Source organism: Calidris pugnax, unplaced genomic scaffold, assembly GCF_001431845.1.
Source record: "Calidris pugnax isolate Ruff unplaced genomic scaffold, ASM143184v1 scaffold24, whole genome shotgun sequence".
Taxonomy (NCBI): Eukaryota; Metazoa; Chordata; class Aves; order Charadriiformes; family Scolopacidae; genus Calidris; species Calidris pugnax.
Window position 1 is genome coordinate 37217940 of NW_015090922.1, and position 26748 is coordinate 37244687.

The 26748-nt window shown below is 37.7% G+C and overlaps 1 protein-coding gene across 1 annotated transcript in view; it reads right to left on the reverse strand.

Moving 5' to 3' along the window:
• SYNE1 (spectrin repeat containing, nuclear envelope 1) overlaps positions 1–26748 on the reverse strand; it is a 315179-nt gene that overhangs the window by 116497 nt on the left and 171934 nt on the right. The window contains exons 76-87 of the mRNA XM_014950654.1: positions 24212–26372; positions 23465–23802; positions 22661–22805; positions 21919–22137; positions 20829–21091; positions 14673–14838; positions 13841–13996; positions 12916–13068; positions 11136–11318; positions 4349–4486; positions 2759–2944; positions 916–1038 (exon numbers count right to left, since the gene is read on the reverse strand). Of these exons, the coding sequence (XP_014806140.1) occupies positions 916–1038; positions 2759–2944; positions 4349–4486; positions 11136–11318; positions 12916–13068; positions 13841–13996; positions 14673–14838; positions 20829–21091; positions 21919–22137; positions 22661–22805; positions 23465–23802; positions 24212–26372 (4231 nt within the window). The remainder of the gene's footprint in view (positions 1–915; positions 1039–2758; positions 2945–4348; positions 4487–11135; positions 11319–12915; positions 13069–13840; positions 13997–14672; positions 14839–20828; positions 21092–21918; positions 22138–22660; positions 22806–23464; positions 23803–24211; positions 26373–26748) is intronic.

Consider the following 26748-nt stretch of genomic DNA (forward strand, 5'->3'; position numbering starts at 1 on the left):
AAAAGGAAGTCATACTGTGAGACCTGCTAGAACCAGGATGAAAAATACACATAAACAACAGTGTACAGTCCATATTCCTTTTCTCTTACATTGGGTGATGTGTTTCACTTACACTCTTCAATGCCAAATTCTGAAATTTGGCTGCAAGTCCCTAGAATAAAGACTGCATTTGTTAACCAAAAGGGAAAGCTCTGCAAATTTACCTTTCATCTGTACATTTTTCTGCAGATTTTAATCATAAAGTCGATCTGTTGACATTTAGTTTTCACTGGCAAACCAGGACAGTTAAAGCACTGTATTAGCTTGTAGCAAGAAATGTTTCTTAAGCAATTCAGTGAGTTATAACTTGGGTTATGTCATAAGACTGAGACTAAAAATAACAAATTGAAGAACTCCGTAGTAGGCCAAGTGAAATTCAGAAGGCAGCAATATCTTATGGAGGTAATTCAACTAAACATACAAAAATGTAACTGGGCTTAAGGAAAACTGAATTTTCTCTTAGTTTTCCGGTTGATTACTGGGGGAGCAAACAACACACTATCTCATTGCATCTCTATCTGTAACACCATGATAAAAATTTGGACTTCCTTTTAAAGTACTTTAAGAACCTATTGATGAAAAGCACTGGATAAGAACTGAGCTTTAGTAGGAGTATGGATTAAACTTGAACTGGATACTCGTTTCTCAGAATTACATCAACCTAAGAACAGACTCATCAAGGATTATACTTCAACCATTCCCTTTGAGGGAATGATTTTTCCTATTTCATCCCTTATTCCCTTGGCAGTAATTTGGGGCTACGCTCTGAAACAATGACTCACCTAAGTAACAGCACAATCTGTCTCACCAGCATTCATTACTCTTTGTGTAAGCTCACACTACTCAAGTGTTAACTTTGAGATCCTGGCCTTTTACCTGTCTGTGAGAAAGTTGCTCTTTCAGACTCAAATGCCCAAGCTCTGGAGAGGTCAACGTGGCTTGGGCTTGCTCCAGAGCAGCCTGCAGGGCTCTCAGCTCAACTTCAAACTTCTTCATGTCCTGTAACACAACACATTTGATTCATGGATAAATTAAAAACAAAAAACAAACAAACAAACAAAAACAACAAAAAAACCCCAAAAAAACCCTCTAAGTATATCTGTCTGGATTTGTAGCTACATCTCTTCATAGTGTCAAAACTAATTCATGATTTTAACAATGAAATTAAATTTTAAAAATATTGGATAAAAATACCAGTCATATGACAGTCTAGAAAAAGAGGTCTCAAAGTCAGAGTTATTATTTTAAGTACTTCCTCAAACACAGCATGTACTTTATAGAGCTCATTTCATGAAGCTCAAGGCCTAGAAAGAAACTGAAGATGTTCTTTAGTCATTTTCCTCTAATAAGACAGGACATAACTGTCTTATCTTTGCAGACTGTTGTTAAAGACCATTAGCAGTGGAGTCCCACTTATCTCTACAGACAGCATATCCTAGTGTTTCAGTACTCTTTTTTTGTAGAAAGTTTTCTTTGATGGTCTGATGTCAAGTTGCCTTTTGTTGCAATTTCAATCCTCTATTTACTATTCCACTAACAAGACATGAAGAACAAATTATTTTTATTCTCTCTGAATACATCATGTTAGGATAATCCTTTTCCATGCATCTTTTCTACAGATTTATACACGTATCACAATCGTCACCATCCTCTGTTCTTTCTCCAGTTGGCCCATTTCTTTCTTCAAGTGCAAAACTGGACATAGCTGAAACCTCACTAGCGACCAATAGATAGAACAAAAGGACTACTTCACACACCATACAACTATATATTTTATTTTCTGCATGGTGTTTGGGTGTTTTACAGCCATTGTTCACTCACTTTTACATGATCAACATTATTAAACTTAAGACCTTTCAACACAATATGTCAAACCAGTAATTCCTAATTCAGAAACGCACATGCCTGGTTCTTCCTGTCTAAATGTAACAATTTGGCCCTGTCCCTGTTGAGTAGCAGCCTAAGCTTTTTTCAGGTAGTCCCTGTACGTTTGGTTAAAATTTCTTGCCCTGAAGGCAAGTAGAAAAGACTTCTGTGCTTTTCCCTGTGTCTTGCAGCAGTTTACCATGTATTGCATAGGTATAACACATATTTACGTTAACAATAAATCCACATGGAACAGCTGCACACAAATGTCAAGGACGTGAAAAAGTGTGTTCATACTTTTCATTGTACTCCCTTGTAGAAGTATGTCTTACATTATGGAATCCTGATCTGGCCCTGTATAATCTGAATTAATACATAGTGGGCTTTAGATATCTTTTAAGAGAAAAATTAAGAAAATGGCAGTGTAAGTGCCAACACAGACACTTTCCAAGTATCTAAACATAAGTTCTCAGTGCCGTTTGAGACGCACTGTGATCTCCAATATATCCACCCTTAACGGGCAGATGTGACAGGACCTTCAGGAATCTTGTGCCATCTGGATCGGCACCTGAAGGCAGCATCTCAAACAGCGCAAGACATCTTGCTTTAGACAGCACAATCACAGAATCACATGGGGTTGGAAAGGACCTCTGGAGATCATCTAGTCCAACCCCCCTGCCAAAGCAAGTCCACCTAGAGCAGGTTGCACAGGAACATTCATAGGCTGCAGAGGAACATTGCACAGCCATGCCCTTTATAGACCACAGTTAATCTGTACTGCTAACAGTCTCAGAAAGATGCACACACCAGCCTAGCTGTCAGCTGTCATTTAAAAAAAACTGCTTTCATATACCTTGGCAGCATCTTGGAGGTTTGGTAGCCGCACTTTGATAACTTGCTGTAATTCCTCTGTCCGCCGCCCCAGTTCCAGCACTTGCTGTGACATTCCTTCAGTACAGTATACACTTGCCAGATAATCAATCCTCTCAGTCATGGCCTCAAGATCACTGTGAATCTCTCCGGATTCATCAAGCATAGTCTAGATGGAGATACGAACAAATTGAATGCCAGAGTTGAGCTTCAGATTACATACATCTTTAAGTATATTCCTGTTTTGCAAACTCCTCAATTTGCACACATCTGTAAGCCTATGATTAAGTTCTACTGTAAGGTTAATTTCCTGTAAGGTTTCAGCAATATGCTTAATTCTGGGTGTATGCTGAAGTGCTTCAGCTTATGGAGTCTGGGAAACAAAAGAGTAAGTCAAAAGTCAAAGAGTAAGTCAAAAGTGTATGAAACTTCAGCAGCTGTAGTAACCAACACATTTGTTTTAGTGTTTTGCTATACACACTTACCTGTAAAAATACAACACACACCACCTATGGATAAGATTTGTTCTGGAAGCCTGATGTGCCCAATAGGAAGCAGCAGAAAGTGCTTGGGTACAGTGTTATAGCAGGGCACTAGTCATTAAAGCTGCCTCAAAAATGGCTACCAAAGTGTTCCACGGGATGGCATTGGTTAAGCCTATATCCTTATCAACTTTTGCAGCAGGGAAAAGGCCATAGAAAAACCAGACCAGAAATGCTAACTCCCAGATATCCTCAGGTTAAGTTGCCTCGAGGTTCCTCTTCAGAATAAGAAAGTGTGACTTAGTACGTTTCCCCAGTGTAAGTGAATGCAGCTGACAATTAACTAATGTATGCATAAAAACCATAATTAACACAGTCTTATTTTGGCATTAGCGAAACATGATAATCTTACGATGCTTTGATTTGTTTCACGTGGTTCTGTAACAGTGGACAAACTCCAACCTCATCAAAGTGCTCCACTGATTCCACACTTACACATTCCACACAGACCAGACACAGACAGAACAAACTGCATTGTCACAGGGAGAACAAAACACACTCATGTGAGATGATGAGGAAGCAACCGGAAGAAACTCATCCACTGGGTATCAGTCTGAAAACATTTGGGGTGAAACTCATCAGATGAGAACAAAGGCTATTCCAATTTAGCATAAAGGAGAAAGTAGAAAACAAACAAAATACCCCAAGCCTGAAAATTGTGTTTGGTTAACTAAAGTTCTAGAGGAATATCAACTGCATTGAGGTACTCAGTGCAGCAGAATCACGGTGTATAGACATGCTGTTCAATCAAAAGCTGCTATGAGGCCAATGTACTTGAGTAAACATAAAGATCAACTTTGAATCATATAGTTCTGTTCAACAATATATATTGATTTCAGTCTTCAAAATAATTGTCCAAAACAAATTAATAATCTTTAAGACTTAGGGGAACAATCAAAGAAACCTAGCATTTTAAGACTTCTTTTCCTCAAGAAGAGGAAGCAAAAAGTTGTAGGAAATTAAAACCTCACTGCTCAAAAAATAGCTTCTTTTATACACTCCCCTTTAAATTTCATAGCTCATATAATCACCTGGTATGCTTTAAACTGATCACGAAGCTGAGAGGAAGAATTCCATGTTATACTACCATGCACTAGGATATTTGCTTTCTCGATCCATTTCAATATGAACTCCAGCATCTCATTGTATTCTTCCAAGTGTGAATCAGCCTGGATATAAAAGAAAAATCCACTTAAGTGTAACATTTAATTCTGAACAGTTCTTAGAGAATGATAAAATTACCTTTATTTCATTTACTCTTTTAAACTTGGGGATCGTTTTAACAACTTTACCTTACTGTTGAATATAAATTAATTGCTTCTGTATTTATGGAGTTAAAATAGGTCTGCTTCCAGTAACCAGCGTATTTATTTCTGGGGAAAAAAGGCACTACAACAATGTAGGTCATACTAGGAGAGCGCACTGATGCTCAAATATATCCCTAGAGGGTACATTTCCTTCACGTATTCAGCCTCACACATAAGTTCCAAAATACCTTCTTGCTCAGTTTGTGGCTCACGACAAGCCTCTTTTATGTCATTTCTCATTTTATTTTGTCTCTTTGCCTGTCATCCCCAGAATCACCTTCCTTTATTTAAAAACCGCTTTGTCCACTCTGCCTATCATATTTCCAAAAAAAAAAGAAATGTTGCAGTGATTTCAAAATAGAGGACAAATGCTCTGCTTTCTGATTAATCCCATTTCTGTTTAGCAAAGTACTTTTTAGTTCCAATTTTCTTCTTGCTTAGCGGGCATAATTTCACTGATCTTCATGTATTTGTCCTGTATGAAGGATAGGTCAAATCCTAGGTGACACAACTGTATTTGCATGCACTTTGTTTTACCTATCATTTTTTTTATGATAGGAAGTGGATTTCTTGGTTCTGAACAAAAATATCCTAATAGTTAAATCCCTTCACCAAGTAACTTTGACTGAATTCTTACTTTGATAGTAATTTTCTATCTCTTTTTCAAAACAATATTTTAGAGAAAACTAAAAAGAATATCATGACATAGTTATCTTTTTTTCAAGCCTTACAGAAGCTTCCTTATGCATGCAGAAAAGAGAACTCATAATTTATCAGGGTATTGATGGAAGAACCACAGACAATCCATTTATTTGCTTTTAGCTAGACTTTTTTTTGGATAACAACAATTAGCAAAAAGAAAGACATAAGAAAGTTTCAGGGACTTTGAACTGCAGGGGAAGAAAATTTATAAATACTACTTGTTGCATAAACATTGTGCATCATCAGGGCCACTGTATGCAGGCTTTTCTATTTAATCTATAAATTATATTCACCCTCTATAGATTGTCATTAGAGCAAAACTTTTTTTTTTTTTAAGCTGCAAATCTATGTAGAAGTGGTGAGACAGAGGCCCTGAAAAGTACAATGAGGTAGTACTTCCTTGCATGCTACTGTTCATGGAAATGTCTAAAATCTTTTCAGGGCACTAGAGGAACCAACCAGCAAATGATTCATGGAAGAGGATGTTAAAGCAGCGTCGCAGAATTACTCCACCCTCCTGATCTGCCCCATCTGTGTGATACAAGGCGTGATACAAGCTCTGACTAATAGTAGGCAGATGTGCCAAGGAATGCCCCTTCTTGCAAGGAAGTAAAATAAATGAGAAGCTTGCATGTTCCTTCTGCTTCTGAGAAGAGATTTGAGACCATACCTGACTGAGCTTGGCTGCTCTGTACTCAGCCTGCTGAATGGTCTGTTGGTGCAATGCAGTGAGTTTCCCAATCCTGTTAGCCAGCTGCTTGGCCAGCGGTGCGTTCTGCTCTGCAAAGTCCTGGACTGATGCATCTAATTCCAACAGCTTTATGTTGCAGCTGTCCAACTCTTCTCCGAGGATCTAGACAGAAAAACAAGAAAATCAGTGATCCAGGAAGTGTTAGCTTTCTGCTTGATTATTTCTAGCCTGACTTGCAACTTTTATATCCTGTCCAAAGTCTCCGTAGTTTGTTCCATTTTTATTCTGGCTGGAAACCAACAATGCTTCTGCAAGAAGGCGGAACAGCAGGATGTTTGGTCATCTCTGAAATGTGTGCCATTATTCTTTCCTCTCTGACTTCCTGGCTGAAATAGATAACCATTTTCCCTCCCATAGCAAAAGACTGAATCACTTCAGAGTGACATTAATTGGCTATCTTTCTGTGTTTGTTTTTGAAATTACCCGTCATTGCCACGACAAGATTTTTATATATTAGAAAGGGGTTTTGTATTGTTGCTGTCTTAAAGTATGCCCTTACAAACTCAGAAGTATGTAATTACTTGTTAATACATTTGAAAAATGTTCATTTTCATTGGAAAGTTGTATTTTCACAGCTTGATCTTGACACAGGAGCAGTCTGGATCATGTTAGACTGCTTCAATGGAAACAGATTTTAAAATCAATTTTTCTTACCATACTTACAAAGTTTCTGAAAATTTTAAAAAGGAAACCTAAAAGGCTTTTTCTACGTTTCTCATAGACCAATAACACAGTGTCTTGGGGAAGGGGTATTGGGAGAGAGAGTATCAGCTCAGTGCTGACATAAATGCAGTTAAGGGAACGTTATTAAATCTCCAGTGAGAGAGTTTTCAACTATTTAACATGGGAAAGCACATTTTACCGGTTTTCTGCTTAATTACTGGGATCAAGGAGATACATGAATATAAAAAGGATATATTTCAGTGATACCTCCTGCAAAGCAAATGTTACTTTGGAGCATATGGAGAGCAAATCATTAAAATAAACAGATAATTTTTGACATACCAGACATGCCAAATCCCCTCTTATTTGATATGACCAGTAACTTGGTCAAATTTATTTTCAACTAGTTAAAAAACCAAGCTAAATCAAAAAAAAAACCTAACCCACCATCAAGCAACCTCTCCCCTGCCAAAATCCCCTACTCTTATATGATAATTCTAATTTGGCCATTACACCTCAGTACAGATGAGCTTTTCTGAGTGTAGTACATACCTAAGATTAAGAAAAACCACAAAAAGAACCAGGAGTCCTTTGCATTACTCTATACCACACCAGTAATACTTTATCTCATTATTCCACCAAATGATACGAAATGAACAACTGACTAAGTAAAATTCTATTTATCACAAGTAAAGCTGTACTGTAAAGAATGGTCTTTTCAGTACAGATTGGGACAAGGAGAAGTTTGGGAACCTCTTAGGTTTTCCCAGATTGCAGAAATACTCTTTAGAGGGAACAGCGTAACTACCCATTTATCTCGCTTTTACTCTCAGTTACTTCCTCCAAGTTATGTTACCTAGTTTGCAAAGAATATAATTAAAAAATCGCATCAGTCAACCCTGATTTCTGTCCATTCTTCTGTTGAACTACATTAAAAGAATATATCACACAGGTCTTTCCAAATACAACATTGGTATGAAGTGAATGTCCCAATTCAGAATTTATGGTCTAAGCAAATAAGGGAAGCTTTGTCTTACCTTTTGTTCAAGTTTAGCTTGTGCTATATCAGTTGTTTTCTTTTTCAGTTTGGAAAGAATGGCATTTAGTTCATTTGCTATCCCCTGGATTTTCTGACCAAACTCTTGATTCAGTGTTTTGATCTGCTGAGTTTCTCTTTCTTTGGTTTGAATCTGTCAACAAGAAGAACTAAATTCAGTAACAAGAAATCTCTCCTTCTGATAGGAAATTGACTTTCTTTTAAGTTAATTTAAAGAAAGAAGGTAATTAAACTACTTGTCACAGTTTCAGTTGGGATAGAGTTAACTTTCTCACTAGGAGCTGCTATAGTGCTATGTTTTGGATTTGGGATGAAGGTGATGCTGGTAGCTCACTGATGGTTTTGGTTGTTGCTAAGCAGTCAAGGCTTTTTCTGCTCCTCACACCACCCTACCAGCAAGTAGGCTGGGAATCCACAAGAAGTTGGGAGGAGACACAGCTGGGACAGCTGACCCCAACTGACCAAAGGGATATTTCATACTATACGACATAATGCTCAGCACATAAAACTGGGGGAAGAAGAAAGAGGTGGGGGAACATTCAAATTTATGACATTTGTCTTCCCAAGTAACGATTACGCATGATGGAGATGGCTGAACACCTGCTTGCTGATGGGAAGCACTGAATGAATTCCTTGTTTTGCTTTGCTTGTCCACACAGTTTTTGCTCTATCTGATAAACTGTCTTTATCTCAACCCATGAGAGGTTTTTCTCACTTTTATTCTTCTGATTCTCTCCCCCATCCCAGCTGGGGAGAGTGATGAAACAGCTGAGTGATCCAAGTTGCTGGCTGGAGTTAAACTACGACACTACATTGTCATAGTATGATCACACTTGATTACTGTATTTCACCAGGTTATAAAGAGGGAATATAGAGCTTTAATGCAATGATCTACTATGCTTTACCTGGTCCTGGACATTTACAAGAGCCAGCCCAACTTCTGCTAAATGAAGAGAGAGTTCAGAAGGCAAAATGGTGTAAAGCCCCAAGTACTTATTCTGTTGTTGTTCAGCCATTTTTTCAACAGCCTGACGATGAGTAGTTACTTCACCAAGGAGAGACTAAAGACAGAAAAACAGTGTTAAGAACAACGGGAAACAACACACCTGGGTAAACCTGCGCATTATATGAAGCTTGCAACAAAGCTAATTACTTTCAAATTTTTAAATGGTTCATTAAAAGAACTGTATCTTGGGATTCCCTAGATTCTTATTTATGACTGTCCAGTTCTCCGCTACTGTGTGAGCACAAGTATATAGAAAATGTCAATTTTTCAGCACCTTCAGTGAAACTAACTTTATTTTGTTGCTTCCCTCCCCATCCCAAACTGCTAAGATAGAAATGTCCATTCATATTCTATATTTCCCCCATATTTTAGAGGAGAGGAGAAAAATTACTAAACAATATGCTATTTCATAAAATTGCATAAATGCAAACACTTAAATTTATCTTAAATATCTTTAAAATAAGGTATTACAGCTCATCAGCTACTTCATGCTTTATGAATTTATCTAGTGACTTACTCAAAAGCTAATGAATATTGTCTAATTTGAATTCATGGTATTTTACACTCACTAGCAGATTACAACAGAGATACATACGAAGCTGAGAGGAAGAATTCCATGTTATACTACCATGCACTAGGATATTTGCTTTCTCGATCCATTTCAATATGAACTCCAGCATCTCATTGTATTCTTCCAAGTGTGAATCAGCCTGGATATAAAAGAAAAATCCACTTAAGCATAACATGTAATTCTGAACAGTTCTTAGAGAATGGTAAAATTACCTTTATTTCATTTATTCTTTTAAACTTGGGGATCATTTTAACAACTTTACTGTTGAATATAAATTAATTGCTTCTGTATTTATGGAGTTAAAATAGGTCTGCTTCCAGTAACCAGTGCATTTATTTCTGGGGAAAAAAGGCACTACAACAATGTAGGTCATACTGGGAGAGCGCACTGATGCTCAAATATATCCCTAGAGGGTACATTTCCTTCACGTATTCAGCCTCACACATAAGTTCCAAAATACCTTCTTGCTCAGTTTGTGGCTCACGACAAGCCTCTTTTATGTCATTTCTCATTTTATTTTGTCTCTTTGCCTGTCATCCCCAGAATCACCTTCCTTTATTTAAAAACCGCTTTGTCCACTCTGCCTATCATATTTCCAAAAAAAAAAGAAATGTTGCAGTGATTTCAAAATAGAGGACAAATGCTCTGCTTTCTGATTAATCCCATTTCTGTTTAGCAAAGTACTTTTTAGTTCCAATTTTCTTCTCTCTTATCGGGCATAATTTCACTGATCTTCATGTATTTGTCCTGTATGAAGGATAGGTCAAATCCTAGGTGACACAACTGTATTTGCATGCACTTTGCTTTACCTATCTTTTTTTTTATGATAAGAAGTGGATTTTTTGGTGCTGAACAAAAATATCCTAATAGTTAAATCCCTTCACCGAGTAACTTTGACTGAATTCTTACTTTGATAGTAATTTTCCATCTCTTTTTCAAAACAATATTTTAGAGAAGACATAGTTATCTTTTTTTCAAGCCTTACAGAAGCTTCCGTACGTATGCAGAAAAGAGAACTCATAATTTATCAGGGTATTGATGAAAGAACCATAGATAATCCATTTATTTGCTTTTAGCTAGACTTTTTTTTGGATAACAACAATTAGCAAAAAGAAAGACATAAGAAAGTTTCAGGGACTTTGAACTGCAGGGGAAGAAAATTTATAAATACTACTTGTTGCATAAACATTGTGCATCATCAGGGCCACTGTATGCAGGCTTTTCTATTTAATCTATAAATTATATTCACCCTCTATAGATTGTCATTAGAGCAAAACTTTTTTTTTTTTTAAGCTGCAAATCTATGTAGAAGTGGTGAGACAGAGGCCCTGAAAAGTACAATGAGGTAGTACTTCCTTGCATGCTACTGTTCATGGAAATGTCTAAAATCTTTTCAGGGCACTAGAGGAACCAACCAGCAAATGATTCATGGAAATCTATGTAGAAGTGGTAAGACAGAGGCGCTGAAAAGTACAATGAGATAGTACTTCCTTGCATGCTAGTGTTCATGGAAATGTCTAAAATCATTTCAGGGCACAAGAGGAACCAACCAGCAAATGATTCATGGAAGAGGATGTTAAAGCAGCGTCGCAGAATTACTCCACCCTCCTGATCTGCCCCATCTGTGTGATACAAGGCGTGATACAAGCTCTGACTAATAGTAGGCAGATGTGCCAAGGAATGCCCCTTCTTGCAAGGAAGTAAAATAAATGAGAAGCTTGCATGTCCCTTCTGTTTCTGAGAAGAGATTTGAGATCATACCTGACTGAGCTTGGCTGCTCTGTACTCAGCCTGCTGAATGGTCTGTTGGTGCAATGCAGTGAGTTTCCCGATCCTGTTAGCCAGCTGCTTGGCCAGCGGTGCGTTCTGCTCTGCAAAGTCCTGGACTGATGCATCTAATTCCAACAGCTTTATGTTGCAGCTGTCCAACTCTTCTCCGAGGATCTAGACAGAAAAACAAGAAAATCAGTGATCCAGGAAGTGTTAGCTTTCTGCTTGATTATTTCTAGCCCGACTTGCAACTTTATATCCTGTCCAAAGTCTCCGTAGTTTGTTCCATTTTTATTCTGGCTGGAAACCAACAATGCTTCTGCAAGAAGGCGGAACAGCAGGATGTTTGGTCATCTCTGAAATGTGTGCCATTATTCTTTCTTCTCTGACTTCCTGGCTGAAACAGATAACCATTTTCCCTCCCATAGCAAAAGACTGAATCACTTCAGAGTGACATTAATTGGCTATCTTTCTGTGTTTGTTTTTGAAATTACTAGTCATTGACATGACAAGATTTTTATATATTAGAAAGGGGTTTTGTATTGTTGCTGTCTTAAAGTATGCCCTTACAAACTCAGAAGTATGTAATTACTTGTTAATACATTTGAAAAATGTTCATTTTCATTGGAAAGTTGTATTTTCACAGCTTGATCTTGACACAGGAGCAGTCTGGATCATGTTAGACTGCTTCAATGGAAACAGATTTTAAAATCAATTTTTCTTACCATACTTACAAAGTTTCTGAAAATTTTAAAAAGGAAACCTAAAAGGCTTTTTCTACGTTTCTCATAGACCAATAACACAGTGTCTTGGGGAAGGGGTATTGGGAGAGAGAGTATCAGCTCAGTGCTGACAGAAATGCAGTTAAGGGAACGTTATTAAATCTCCAGTGAGAGAGTTTTCAACTATTTAACATGGGAAAGCACATTTTACCGGTTTTCTGCTTAATTACTGGGATCAAGGAGATACATGAATATAAAAAGGATATATTTCAGTGATACCTCCTGCAAAGCAAATGTTACTTTGGAGCATATGGAGAGCAAATCATTAAAATAAACAGATAATTTTTGACATACCAGACATGCCAAATCCCCTCTTATTTGATATGACCAGTAACTTGGTCAAATTTATTTTCAACTAGTTAAAAAACCAAGCTAAATCAAAAAAAAAACCTAACCCACCATCAAGCAACCTCTCCCCTGCCAAAATCCCCTACTCTTATATGATAATTCTAATTTGGCCATTACACCTCAGTACAGATGAGCTTTTCTGAGTGTAGTACATACCTAAGATTAAGAAAAACCACAAAAAGAACCAGGAGTCCTTTGCATTACTCTATACCACACCAGTAATACTTTATCTCATTATTCCACCAAATGATACGAAATGAACAACTGACTAAGTAAAATTCTATTTATCACAAGTAAAGCTGTACTGTAAAGAATGGTCTTTTCAGTACAGATTGGGACAAGGAGAAGTTTGGGAACCTCTTAGGTTTTCCCAGATTGCAGAAATACTCTTTAGAGGGAACAGCGTAACTACCCATTTATCTCGCTTTTACTCTCAGTTACTTCCTCCAAGTTATGTTACCTAGTTTGCAAAGAATATAATTAAAAAATCGCATCAGTCAACCCTGATTTCTGTCCATTCTTCTGTTGAACTACATTAAAAGAATATATCACACAGGTCTTTCCAAATACAACATTGGTATGAAGTGAATGTCCCAATTCAGAATTTATGGTCTAAGCAAATAAGGGAAGCTTTGTCTTACCTTTTGTTCAAGTTTAGCTTGTGCTATATCAGTTGTTTTCTTTTTCAGTTTGGAAAGAATGGCATTTAGTTCATTTGCTATCCCCTGGATTTTCTGACCAAACTCTTGATTCAGTGTTTTGATCTGCTGAGTTTCTCTTTCTTTGGTTTGAATCTGTCAACAAGAAGAACTAAATTCAGTAACAAGAAATCTCTCCTTCTGATAGGAAATTGACTTTCTTTTAAGTTAATTTAAAGAAAGAAGGTAATTAAACTACTTGTCACAGTTTCAGTTGGGATAGAGTTAACTTTCTCACTAGGAGCTGCTATAGTGCTATGTTTTGGATTTGGGATGAAGGTGATGCTGGTAGCTCACTGATGGTTTTGGTTGTTGCTAAGCAGTCAAGGCTTTTTCTGCTCCTCACACCACCCTACCAGCAAGTAGGCTGGGAATCCACAAGAAGTTGGGAGGAGACACAGCTGGGACAGCTGACCCCAACTGACCAAAGGGATATTTCATACTATACGACATAATGCTCAGCACATAAAACTGGGGGAAGAAGAAAGAGGTGGGGGAACATTCAAATTTATGACATTTGTCTTCCCAAGTAACCATTACGCATGATGGAGATGGCTGAACACCTGCTTGCTGATGGGAAGCACTGAATGAATTCCTTGTTTTGCTTTGCTTGTCCACACAGTTTTTGCTCTATCTGATAAACTGTCTTTATCTCAACCCATGAGAGGTTTTTCTCACTTTTATTCTTCTGATTCTCTCCCCCATCCCAGCTGGGGAGAGTGATGAAACAGCTGAGTGATCCAAGTTGCTGGCTGGAGTTAAACTACGACACTACATTGTCATAGTATGATCACACTTGATTACTGTATTTCACCAGGTTATAAAGAGGGAATATAGAGCTTTAATGCAATGATCTACTATGCTTTACCTGGTCCTGGACATTTACAAGAGCCAGCCCAACTTCTGCTAAATGAAGAGAGAGTTCAGAAGGCAAAATGGTGTAAAGCCCCAAGTACTTATTCTGTTGTTGTTCAGCCATTTTTTCAACAGCCTGACGATGAGTAGTTACTTCACCAAGGAGAGACTAAAGACAGAAAAACAGTGTTAAGAACAACGGGAAACAACACACCTGGGTAAACCTGCGCATTATATGAAGCTTGCAACAAAGCTAATTACTTTCAAATTTTTAAATGGTTCATTAAAATGTTGTTAAGAACAATGGGAAACAACACATCTGGGTAAACTTAGGCATTATATGAAGCTTGCAACAAAGCTATTTACTTTCAAATTTTTAAATGGTTCATTAAAAGAACTGTATCTTGGGATTCCCTAGATTCTTATTTATGACTGTCCAGTTCTCCGTTCCTGTGTGAACACAAGTATATAGAAAATGTCAATTTTTCAGCACCTTCAGTGAAACTAACTTTATTTTGTTGCTTCCCTCCCCATCCCAAACTGCTAAGATAGAAATGTCCATTCATATTCTATATTTCCCCCATATTTTAGAGGAGAGGAGAAAAATTACTAAACAATATGCTATTTCATAAAATTGCATAAATGCAAACACTTAAATTTATCTTAAATATCTTTAAAATAAGGTATTACAGCTCATCAGCTACTTCATGCTTTATGAATTTATCTAGTGACTTACTCAAAAGCTAATGAATATTGTCTAATTTGAATTCATGGTATTTTACACTCACTAGCAGATTACAACAGAGATACATAGTGCAATTTAGAAATCGACAAATTTGATATACCTGCAACTCCTGAAGTTGAGTATCCACTTCTACATCAGGGCTTAATAGATATTCTTTTGTTTCCTGGATCCAGGTCTTCACATTATTAATATCTGCTTCAACCTCCTCACGCTCCTTCAGCTCCTGTTTCACCATCTTCACACCTTTTTTCACTTTCTGTTGCATGCTTCAGAAACAAAGAAACAATAACGATTTGTGAAGAATTAAGTGATGTCTAAAAACATTGATTTGTCAAAAAAATATTTAATAAAACAGAAAATGACTTATAATTATGTGCCCCCTATCCAGAGTAATAAAAATAGGGCAGTCCTGCAAAAGACTACTAAAGCAACACACTTAAATTTCTCATGTTCATTCTTCAGTTAATTTCTTTTAATTATGAGTTGTAGGTATTTTGACATTGAGCACAAAATTATTTTGAAGAAATGCAAATGTTTACAGTAGAGACACCTAAACCTCAGCTCATAACCAGAGGCTGCCCTTATTGTCAGTGGAGGAAGCAGGCAATTCTAGGGCATGATTTAGGATGATTCATCATAATTCTAAAAGAAACTTCTAAAATGGGTCAGAAAAACTGCATCTTAGACCTGTGCATTTCTCTCCACTAATTAGAGAGTGAGAATTAACCAGTTCAGATGTGGATATCTACAATCTAAAATAGTGTGAGATAAATTCCACCCCTATCAATGGGATTTGCATCAGCAGAATACCTAAGATAAACCATGGATCGAACACATGAAACACCTAAAATTCAGCTCATAACCACAGGCTGCCCTTATTGTCAGTGGAGGAAGCAGGCAATTCTAGGGCATGATTTAGGATGATTCATCATAATTCTAAAAGGAACTTCTAAAATGGGTCAGAAAAACTGCATCTTAGACCTGTGCATTTCTCTCCACTAATTAGAGAGTGAGAATTAACCAGTTCAGATGTGGATATCTACAATCTAAAATAGTGTGAGATAAATTCCACCCCTATCAATGGGATTTGCATCAGCAGAATACCTAAGATAAACCATGGATCGAACACATGAACACCATTTTTGACCCAGAGACCTATCCCCATGCTTCCACTAAGAGAATTTTCACATTTTCCTCAAGAACTTGGATCTTCTATAAAAAACAGAATCTTTTCAGATGACAGCTCTGTGTATGATCTACAGGACTACTTGTAGCTCTTATGTACGTGACATGGGTCTTTGATATTTCCATATTTGATTTATGTTTGTATAACCTTTCATAGCTGAATCATGCTCTGTTTACATGACCATGAGATCATCATAGACCCTATTTCTTAGAAACCAATTCAAGGGAAGAATGGAATTACTAAACTGCTAATATTTACACATTTTCTACAGGGATTGCTATTCCACCATAATCAGTTATGCACACACACAATGAACTTTGCACAGGGTAGGTGCAGGGTTTACAGTTTTTTCAATCTCTGTGTCTCTCCCTTTTCACACTGTGGAGATCCAGTTAATGGCATCTTAGTGTAGTTATCAGGTGGATATGAATCCTGAAACTTAGCCATAAAACTTGTTTTATATATGACAGGGAAACATTTTACATTTAGATGAACATTCATATAACTGCAGGGTGAAATGTTAAGATATGTTTCTTCTGCACATGCACTAAATTCCCTTGTAAATTTGGTAGACTACCTATGTTTGGTACCTAAGTGCTTCCAACTGGGGAAACAAAGTGAAAAACTAGTCTAAACGTAGGATACAAAAACATAGAAGGTTATTGATAACAGTGAGACGCAATGGAAGTGTTTAAAAAAACAATTACAGCTTTATCATTATGCAAGGAAAGAAGTACATATTCTAAAATGCATACTCGTGCTGATGGAAATAAAAAATAATGGCAAAAATATGTTTCACAATTAATTAAAGATAATATAAAATTAAACTAATCCTATTTTAAATACAACGACTGATATTTATTTTAAGGATGGTAGTTGCTAATGACAACAAAACTGATACGTGAGTTCTTATTAATGAATTGTAAGACACCATTTTTCCCGTGAATCTTTTAAAATATTGCCTTACTTGTGGCATCGATCTTGCATTGCTTTGATTTCTTGCATGACTGGTAATTCCTCCTGAGACAGAGGCTTTATTTCCACATCCTGAAGCATGCTGACTGCATGCTGTTTGAGCAGGCCCAAAGATGACAATTGGTGCTCCACCTCCAGAAGGAAACTGCTGTGGTAATCCAGGAGTTCCAGAAGCTCTGTCTTGGAAGCCTTTTCCACTGAGCTTTCTGGTAAACGACCTTGTAGCTGATCTATTGCTATGGTGGCTTTCTCAATCTATGGAAAGATATGTAGTATTGGCAATAATGAAATTAAAAACAAGTTAGTACAACTGATACCAAAAGGTGCTAAACCCAGTGCTGTACACTTAGATGCTGTAAAACAGTTGTAGTATGGGGCTTGTGCAGCAGTTTCTATAGCAAATATAAATCTATGCTCTCATGTGCTAGATCCAGCTAGCTAGCCCTAGCTCCTCACACTGGACTAGGACTTGCTAAGGGACTTTTTTGTCAAGTGATGTGTGGCTTCTCATATTTTTAACATTTATTATCTTTATTGCCATAGGACCTAGAACTCTACCAGTATTCGGCACATTTAACAAAAAGATTGTCCTCATTCTCAGAGAACCTGTAATCTGAGCTTAAAATAACAGACAATGACAGACAAAGAGAGTCAGGTAGGATATAAAGGAAAAAAGGGACACATGCCCTGTGAACAGGACCAGCAATAATATCACTGCATAAATTCAGAAATGGCAACTTCATACTCTTCTGGGAAAAAAAACAGAGGTTGACTTAATCTAGAATAGACTATCTGGGTAAGGCAAGCATAGAGGTTAAGATTCTGAAGAATGACCAGAAACCAAAACAACTCCGTATTTACCATACTATGTATGCATATAGAAGAATAATGTAAGCCTTGGAGACAGGGATTCTTAACCTAGGACTTCCATAGCTGTTTTTAATATGACCTGAGAAAAATCACTGTTATTCCTGCTATCAGCTTTTTCTACCATAAGATTATTAATAAGGCAGTATAATGAGTGAAAACCTGTGTACAGTTAACAAAGTAGGATTTGCCAAGACCAGAAGTTACCTTATCATTAAAGCCCTTCCATTCCTGCACTGCATCTTCCAAAATTTTCTCTTGTTCTTGGGCTACATTCCGGAGCCGTGTCCAGCGCTGCCAAACCGTTGTCATGGATCTACTTATAGTTGCCTTACTGGCATCATTGCTAACTTTTTCCAGCTGTGAAGCCTTTTGTTCTAGGGCTGTGATCTTCTCATGGAAAGAATTCACTACAGAAACAAGAGTCTGAAAAAGAAAAAATAACCACTGTTTTCCTCTTCTACAACACAGCTTGTAACTACTCAACACACTTGCAGGCAGATAAGCCACTTCCATCCACTGCAGACAAAGGGGAGGTACCCTGTGCTGAGTGAGGTGGTTAGGTCTCTATTTTTTATCTGCAATAATTAGACAAACCCCACCATCCTAGTAAAACCATTTCACATGATCCAAAGTAGATGAATGTTTCTGTTGATCTGAATTTCTTGTAGGGTAAGCAGTTTTCAGACTTATGCACTCAATGCTTTTAGGAACCTCCTAGTTCCTCCCAGTCCCCGGCATATTGACAGACATTAATCTGAAAAGTGATAAAAGTGATAAAATCCATGTTCTTCCCAACACAAACACCTCTTGGTGTGCTATGGCACAGTGAAGTGCTACAGGAAAAGATTTAAAAACTCAAATTCAGGTTGCCACAGGTAGAGACATACACAACATACATTTATTTTCACTGAATGAAAAGGATTTAATATAATTTTCAGTATCTTACCTTATGTGTTAGCAATTTCTCTTCTGCTTCATGAGAAGAAGCAGCTTTAGCTACTGAAAATTCGGACAACTTTTTCTCAGCCTCATTCATCACTTCAATAACCTTCTGTCTTGTTGTCTGGTACTCCTGCCACTCAGAAGCACACCTTGAAAACGCAGTTCCAGAAAGAACAATTTAATGCAATATAAAACCATCTGAAAATCAGGAATATTGTTGCACCTAGTTTTCAATGGAACTGCTTAGTTTTGCTCTTACACTGTATTTTCCAAGAAAAAGAAAGATTATTTGGAAACAGCATACACAGAAGCATATGCCTCTGATTTTCGGCTGTGCCTTACAGAAACAGGTTGGCATTTAATAGCTTCTGACTTTTCCTCATGACTTCGTCTAGACTGTGTTTTAAACCCACCCAAACTTTTGGAATCCAGAATATTCAGGAATAATAAGTAACATTGTTATGCTGTTTAAAATGATATTTTCTTTTAGTTCAAAATGTCTGCTTCATTTCATTTATTTCTGCATAGGTCTTGGCCAGATGAAATAAGGGACAGTAATTTCCTACTCTTCTTGGTGCTGTTCTGAGTTTTATATAATGTTATCATAGCTTCCTCAAGATCATAAATGTAGCCAGTCAGTGGCAGAGGATAAAACAGAATCCAAGAGCTCTGAGTCCCAATATCCACTTATCTCACCAGTAGCACAAACATTTTATAAAACTCCAATTAATGTTGTGATGTCTTTCTTTCATCTCCAACAAGGTGATCTTAAAATGAAAGAGAAAGAAAAAAAGAAGGATGAATATACCTTTGCAACTGCTCTTGCTGGGTTTTGGCTTCTTGCTTTGTCCCATTGGCCTTTTCCTCCAATGCAGCTACATTCTGCATCAGCTGCTCTCTTGCTGTGGCTTGGATATAGGGCTCTATCTCATGCACAAGTCCCTGTAACTCTTCCAAATGGTTACTGAGCTGACTTTCTGTGCTGAAAAATTCAATGTGGTTCCTTAGGTTCTCCTCAGAGTTCTCAACATCAAGGCCATTTCTTGCTAAATGTAGAAATTCCTGAGCATCTTCAAGCCAGTCATTTGCTGCCTGTGTCACTTGGTAGTATCTTTGGCAGAGGCTGTGTAATTTATTCAAGGTAGCCTGAAATAAAAGGGAAAATTATACAGAGGGTCACAGACATAAAATTCACAGCAGCAACAAAAATATCCTCTCCTGAGAGTTTGGATTTTGCCCATTCTTGCTTTCTTTTCCCTTTATTATATTTAAAATACAGGTCTGGAGAGACTACATGGAAGTAGGTTTGAGTGAGCTTCCACTTCTACATGCTTGGATTTTCTATAAAAAATAGAATCTTTTTCAGATGACAGCTCTGTGAATGATCTACAGGACTACTTGTAGCTCTTATGTACGTGACATGGATCTTTGATATTTCCATATTTGATTTATGTTTGTATAACCTTTCATAGCTGAATCATGCTCTATTTACATGACCATGAGATCATCATAGACCCTATTTCTTAGAAACCAATTCAAGGGAAGAATGGAATTACTAAACTGCTAATATTTATACATTTTCTACAGGGATTGCTATTCCACCGTAATCAGTTATGCACACACACAATGAACTTTGCACAGGGTAGGTGCAGGGTTTACAGTTTTTTCAATCTCTGTCTCTCTCCCTTTTCACACTGTGGAGATCCAGTTAATGGCATCTTAGTGTAGTTATCAGGTGGATATGAATCCTGAAACTTAGCCATAAAACTTGTTTTATATATGACAGGGAAACATTTTACATTTAGATGAACATTCATATAACTGCAGGGTGAAATGTTAAGATATGTTTCTTCTGCACATGCACTAAATTCCCTTGTAAATTTGGTAGACTACCTACGTTTGGTACCTAAGTGCTTCCAACTGGGGAAACAAAGTGAAAAACTAGTCTAAACGTAGGATACAAAAACATAGAAGGTTATTGATAACAGTGAGACGCAATGGAAGTGTTTAAAAAAACAATTACAGCTTTATCATTATGCAAGGAAAGAAGTACATATTCTAAAATGCATACTCGTGCTGATGGAAATAAAAAATAATGGCAAAAATATGTTTCACAATTAATTAAAGATAATATAAAATTAAACTAATCCTATTTTAAATACAACGACTGATATTTATTTTAAGGATGGTAGTTGCTAATGACAACAAAACTGATACGTGAGTTCTTATTAATGAATTGTAAGACACCATTTTTCCCGTGAATCTTTTAAAATATTGCCTTACTTGTGGCATCGATCTTGCATTGCTTTGATTTCTTGCATGACTGGTAGTTCCTCCTGAGACAGAGGCTTTATTTCCACATCCTGAAGCATGCTGACTGCATGCTGTTTGAGCAGGCCCAAAGATGACAATTGGTGCTCCACCTCCAGAAGGAAACTGCTGTGGTAATCCAGGAGTTCCAGAAGCTCTGTCTTGGAAGCCTTTTCCACTGAGCTTTCTGGTAAGCGACCTTGTAGCTGATCTATTGCTATGGTGGCTTTCTCAATCTATGGAAAGATATGTAGTATTGGCAATAATGAAATTAAAAACAAGTTAGTACAACTGATACCAAAAGGTGCCAAACCCAGTGCTGTAAATTTAGATGCTGTAAAACAGTTGTAGTATGGGGCTTGTGCAGAAGTTTCTATAGCAGATATAAATCTATGCTCTCATGTGCTAGATCCAGCTAGCTAGCCCTAGCTCCTCACACTGGACTAGGACTTGCTAAGTGACTTTTTTGTCAAGTGATGTGTGGCTTCTCATATTTTTTAACATTTATTATCTTTATTGCCATAGGACCTAGAACTCTACCAGTATTCGGCACAAGTCCTACATTTAACAGAAAGATTGTCCTCATTCTCAGAGAACCTGCAATCTGAGCATAAAATAACAGACAATGACAGACAAAGAGAGTCAGGTAGGATATAAAGGAAAAAAAGGACACATGCCCTGTGAACAGTGACCAGCAATAATATCACTGCATAAATTCAGAAATCCCAACTTCATACTTTTCTGGGAAAAAACCAGAGGTTGGCTTAATCTAGAATAGACCATCTGGGTAAGGCAAGCATAGAGTTTAAGATTCTGAAGAACGACCAGAAACCAAAACAACTCCGTATTTACCATACTATGTATGCATATAGAAGAATAATGCAAGCCTTGGAGATGGATTCTTAACCTAGGACTTCCATAGCTGTTTTTAATATGACCTGAGAAAAATCACTGTTATTCCTGCTATCAGCTTTTTCTACCATAAGATTATTAATAAGGCAGTATAATGAGTGAAAACCTGTGTACAGTTAACAAAGTAGGATTTGCCAAGACCAGAAGTTACCTTATCATTAAAGCCCTTCCATTCCTGCACTGCATCTTCCAAAATTTTCTCTTGTTCTTGGGCTACATTCCGGAGCCGTGTCCAGCGCTGCCAAACCGTTGTCATGGATCTACTTATAGTTGCCTTACTGGCATCATTGCTAACTTTTTCCAGCTGTGAAGCCTTTTGTTCTAGGGCTGTGATCTTCTCATGGAAAGAATTCACTACAGAAACAAGAGTCTGAAAAAGAAAAAATAACCACTGTTTTCCTCTTCTACAACACAGCTTGTAACTACTCAACACACTTGTAGGCAGAGAAGCCACTTCCATCCACTGCAGACAAAGGGGAGGTACCCTGTGCTGAGTGAGGTGGTTAGGTCTCTATTTTTTATCTGCAATAATTAGACAAACCCCACCATCCTAGTAAAACCATTTCACATGATCCAAAGTAGATGAATGTTTCTGTTGATCTGAATTTCTTGTAGGGTAAGCAGTTTTCAGACTTATGCTCTCAAGGCTTTTAGGAACCTCCTAGTTCCTTCCAGTCCCCGGCATATTGACAGACATTAATCTGAAAAGTGATAAAAGTGATAAAATCCATGTTCTTCCCAACACAAACACCTCTTGGTGTGCTATGGCACAGTGAAGTGCTACAGGAAAAGATTTAAAAACTCAAATTCAGGTTGCCACAGGTAGAGACATACACAACATACATTTATTTTCACTGAATGAAAAGGATTTAATATAATTTTCAGTATCTTACCTTATGTGTTAGCAATTTCTCTTCTGCTTCATGAGAAGAAGCAGCTTTAGCTACTGAAAATTCGGACAACTTTTTCTCAGCCTCATTCATCACTTCAATAACCTTCTGTCTTGTTGTCTGGTACTCCTGCCACTCAGAAGCACACCTTGAAAACGCAGTTCCAGAAAGAACAATTTAATGCAATATAAAACCATCTGAAAATCAGGAATGTTGTTGCACCTAGTTTTCAATGGAACTGCTTAGTTTTGCTCTTACACTGTATTTTCCAAGAAAAAGAAAGATTATTTGGAAACAGCATACACAGAAGCATATGCCTCTGATTTTAGGCTGTGCCTTACAGAAACAGGTTGGCATTTAATAGCTTCTGACTTTTCCTCATGACTTCGTCTAGACTGTGTTTTAAACCCACCCAAACTTTTGGAATCCAGAATATTCAGGAATAATAAGTAACATTGTTATGCTGTTTAAAATGATATTTTCTTTTAGTTCAAAATGTCTGCTTCATTTCATTTATTTCTGCATAGGTCTTGGCCAGATGAAATAAGGGACAGTAATTTCCTACTCTTCTTGGTGCTGTTCTGAGTTTTATATAATGTTATCATAGCTTCCTCAAGATCATAAATGTAGCCAGTCAGTGGCAGAGGATAAAACAGAATCCAAGAGCTCTGAGTCCCAATATCCACTTATCTCACCAGTAGCACAAACATTTTATAAAACTCCAATTAATGTTGTGATGTCTTTCTTTCATCTCCAACAAGGTGATCTTAAAATGAAAGAGAAAGAAAAAAAGAAGGATGAATATACCTTTGCAACTGCTCTTGCTGGGTTTTGGCTTCTTGCTTTGTCCCATTGGCCTTTTCCTCCAATGCAGCTACATTCTGCATCAGCTGCTCTCTTGCTGTGGCTTGGATATAGGGCTCTATCTCATGCACAAGTCCCTGTAACTCTTCCAAATGGTTACTGAGCTGACTTTCTGTGCTGAAAAATTCAATGTGGTTCCTTAGGTTCTCCTCAGAGTTCTCAACATCAAGGCCATTTCTTGCTAAATGTAGAAATTCCTGAGCATCTTCAAGCCAGTCATTTGCTGCCTGTGTCACTTGGTAGTATCTTTGGCAGAGGCTGTATAATTTATTCAAGGTAGCCTGAAATAAAAGGGAAAATTATACAGAGGGTCACAGACATAAAATTCACAGCAGCAACAAAAATATCCTCTCCTGAGAGTTTGGATTTTGCCCATTCTTGCTTTCTTTTCCCTTTATTATATTTAAAATACAGGTCTGGAGAGACTACATGGAAGTAGGTTTGAGTGAGCTTCCACTTCTACATGCGGGTATAAATGCATATTAAGGAAGCCTTTCAACTCCCCCCCCAGGTCATCCATGGCAACAGGCTGCAACCGAAGTCATTAAAAAAAACAACAGCAGGATTATAAGAATCAATCTTTTCATAATAATAATTACAATGATTAATAACGATTACAAACACCAAACCACAGAGCCATATTTTTCAGCTTCATGAGCGAGAAACTAGTGATACTTAGGGCGCACTAACCTGTCTCATGTGTATAGCTTCTTGAACTTCACCATCTAGTTCTGCCAGCTCAGCAAGAGTGTTTTCCAGGTCAGCAGGTATCAGCTCCTTTGCTTTCATATATCTCTCTTTCTCTTTATTGCTCAGTGCATTCATTACTCTCAGGCTTGACTGCACTTCTTCCTGGTGTATCTGAACCTTTCGAATTTCTTCTTGGATGCTTTGCAGTTTGAGGTCCAAACTTAGTGTTCCATTAAGTTCTGTCTTCACCCACCTCAACCAGTCAAGCGAGCGGCGGATTTCTGTCTGGAAGTCTATGCTTTGCACAAGTCTGTTCTCGCACTCCATCACGGTGTCACCAATGGCAGCATGCAAAGACTTTAGTTTCTCTTGCCAAGACTGCACTTGGTGATTTGCTGTCTCATATGCAGATGACTCAAGCTGAGGAGAAAGGTTTTCTAGATGTTCAGTTATTCGCTTCAGAAGACTCCCTGAGTCTTGCAAGCTGCCCACCAGAGAATGGTATATTTTCAGCTTTTCTTCTATGGGGAGCATTTCTTCATTTACTTTAATCTGCTCCTTCTTCACTGCTTCTAGTTGTGCCTCAAACTGCATACACATTTTCTCGTGCTCCTGGCATGCTTCTATTGTGTCTTCCAACAGGTTGATTTTCTGTTCTATTTGCCTCTTCAATTTGTGATACAGTGTGACAAGTTTTAACATCTCATCTGGTTGCCATGGCTGGCCAGTGCTTCGAAAGGCCTCCTTCTTCTGATTTAATTCATCCACTGCTCCACCAAGGCTCAACACTTCACCCAGGAGATCTCTGTAGGCTTGCTGGAGAGACACAGCTTCTTTGGCTAAAACAGCAGCTGGAGCTTTGACCATGTTAATAAACTGATCTTCTAGCTCAGTCAGAGCTTTACTTGTCAACTCAATCAAAGAGGCATACTCTTTTCTGGCATAAATTGCTTCCTGAACCTTATATAATTTTTCTTTTGCCAGAGCAGTGACAGTACTGAACTGCTGAGGGAGACTGTTAAGTTTTTCCTCCAGATAAGAATGGTCCACTTCATTAAGCGATGGTAGGATTTCTTGGCCATCTCTCTGCAGTGCAAGTAACAGATTTTCATATTCTGGAGACTGCTCAAGAACCTGTTGATATTTTGCCAACTGCGCGTATAGTTCAGAGTTACTATTCATTACATTGACTTCTGGGAATGTGACAATATCAGCTTGTTTTAGCCAATGGCAAGCTTTATCCAAGTCTTCTTTAAAATATTTCCTGGAAACGATATTTTTCTCTAGTTCTACCAATCTCTGGTTACACTTTTGTAAAACAGTGTCATACACGTTCTGTAGTTCTTGAAGTTTACCTAACACTTCATTCTTTTCTTGTTCTGTTGCTTCTTTCATCAAATCCCTTCCTTGAGCCCACAACCCGGCGACTTCATTTTGATGGGCCTTCAGGTTAGCCTGGGTATTCTTACAAGACCTTATCTGTTTGTTCACATCTTCTGGCAATAGACAAATGTGTTCTGGAAATGTTACCTTCTTCTCGTGCTGGTGAATTTGATTTGTAGCCTGAAAGACTGCCATAAGAAACTGAGTCTTTTCAGATAGTGCTTTATTCAGGTGCTTTCTCCTCTGGCCAACCAGTTCACTGAGACAATCTACATGGTGCTGTGCATCAGAAAGTGCTTTCTGCAGCTCTTGCCTTTCATTGAGCCCTAGGTTGGTCATCACCCTGTCAGCATCCTTCACAAGCATCTTCAGAACAAGCTGTTTGGCTTCAAGCTCACTGCAAATGGTAAGATGATCCATGAGAAGACTCTGAGCCAAATCTGGAGGAGGGTTCTGCTTAAGAGCCTCTGAGACACTAGGTTGCTGCTCCTCTGCCCAGTCCATTAGTTCCTGAAATTTGGAATGCACCAAACTGAGCTCTTCTAAAGTTGAAATGGAAACTTGAATTTTCCTTTTGACAAGGTCCTCCAGCTGAGTCCAGCGTTGCTCAAAATGACCAAATTGCTCCTTTACTAATTCTTTGTCATCGAGATTCAGATGTTCTATCATCTTCTGTTTCTGATCTTTCAAATCTTCCAGAGCAAATCTCCTTTCCTGTAGTGCCAGTGCGAACTTTTGCAAAGCTTCAAGGTGCACGTTTGTACTTTCAGCATCAGATCTGTTACCAAAATGGACAAGACAAACATTAATTATTAGACTCTATCTCATGATAGATTTTCAAAAGAAGTCGGGACGAATTATAAACCCACCATATACTGAAATCAGTATGCTTTAAATACCTACAGTTTACACATTCTTTCAAAGGTACCAGTCTTGAATATTAAAGAAAAAGTTTTTTATTCCTCTCCCTTTCATCTGCAATCTGGTCATCAGGCTGGCCATACAAATTAACATGAATACTACAAAATATACTGGTTATACTGCACATATGAGCAACAAGAAGTACTGAGACTGAAGTGAATCTTTTTCCATGACAGTCATAGCAGCAGTAATATATTCTCACAATTTTGCACACAGTTGGTGTGTTTATGCTA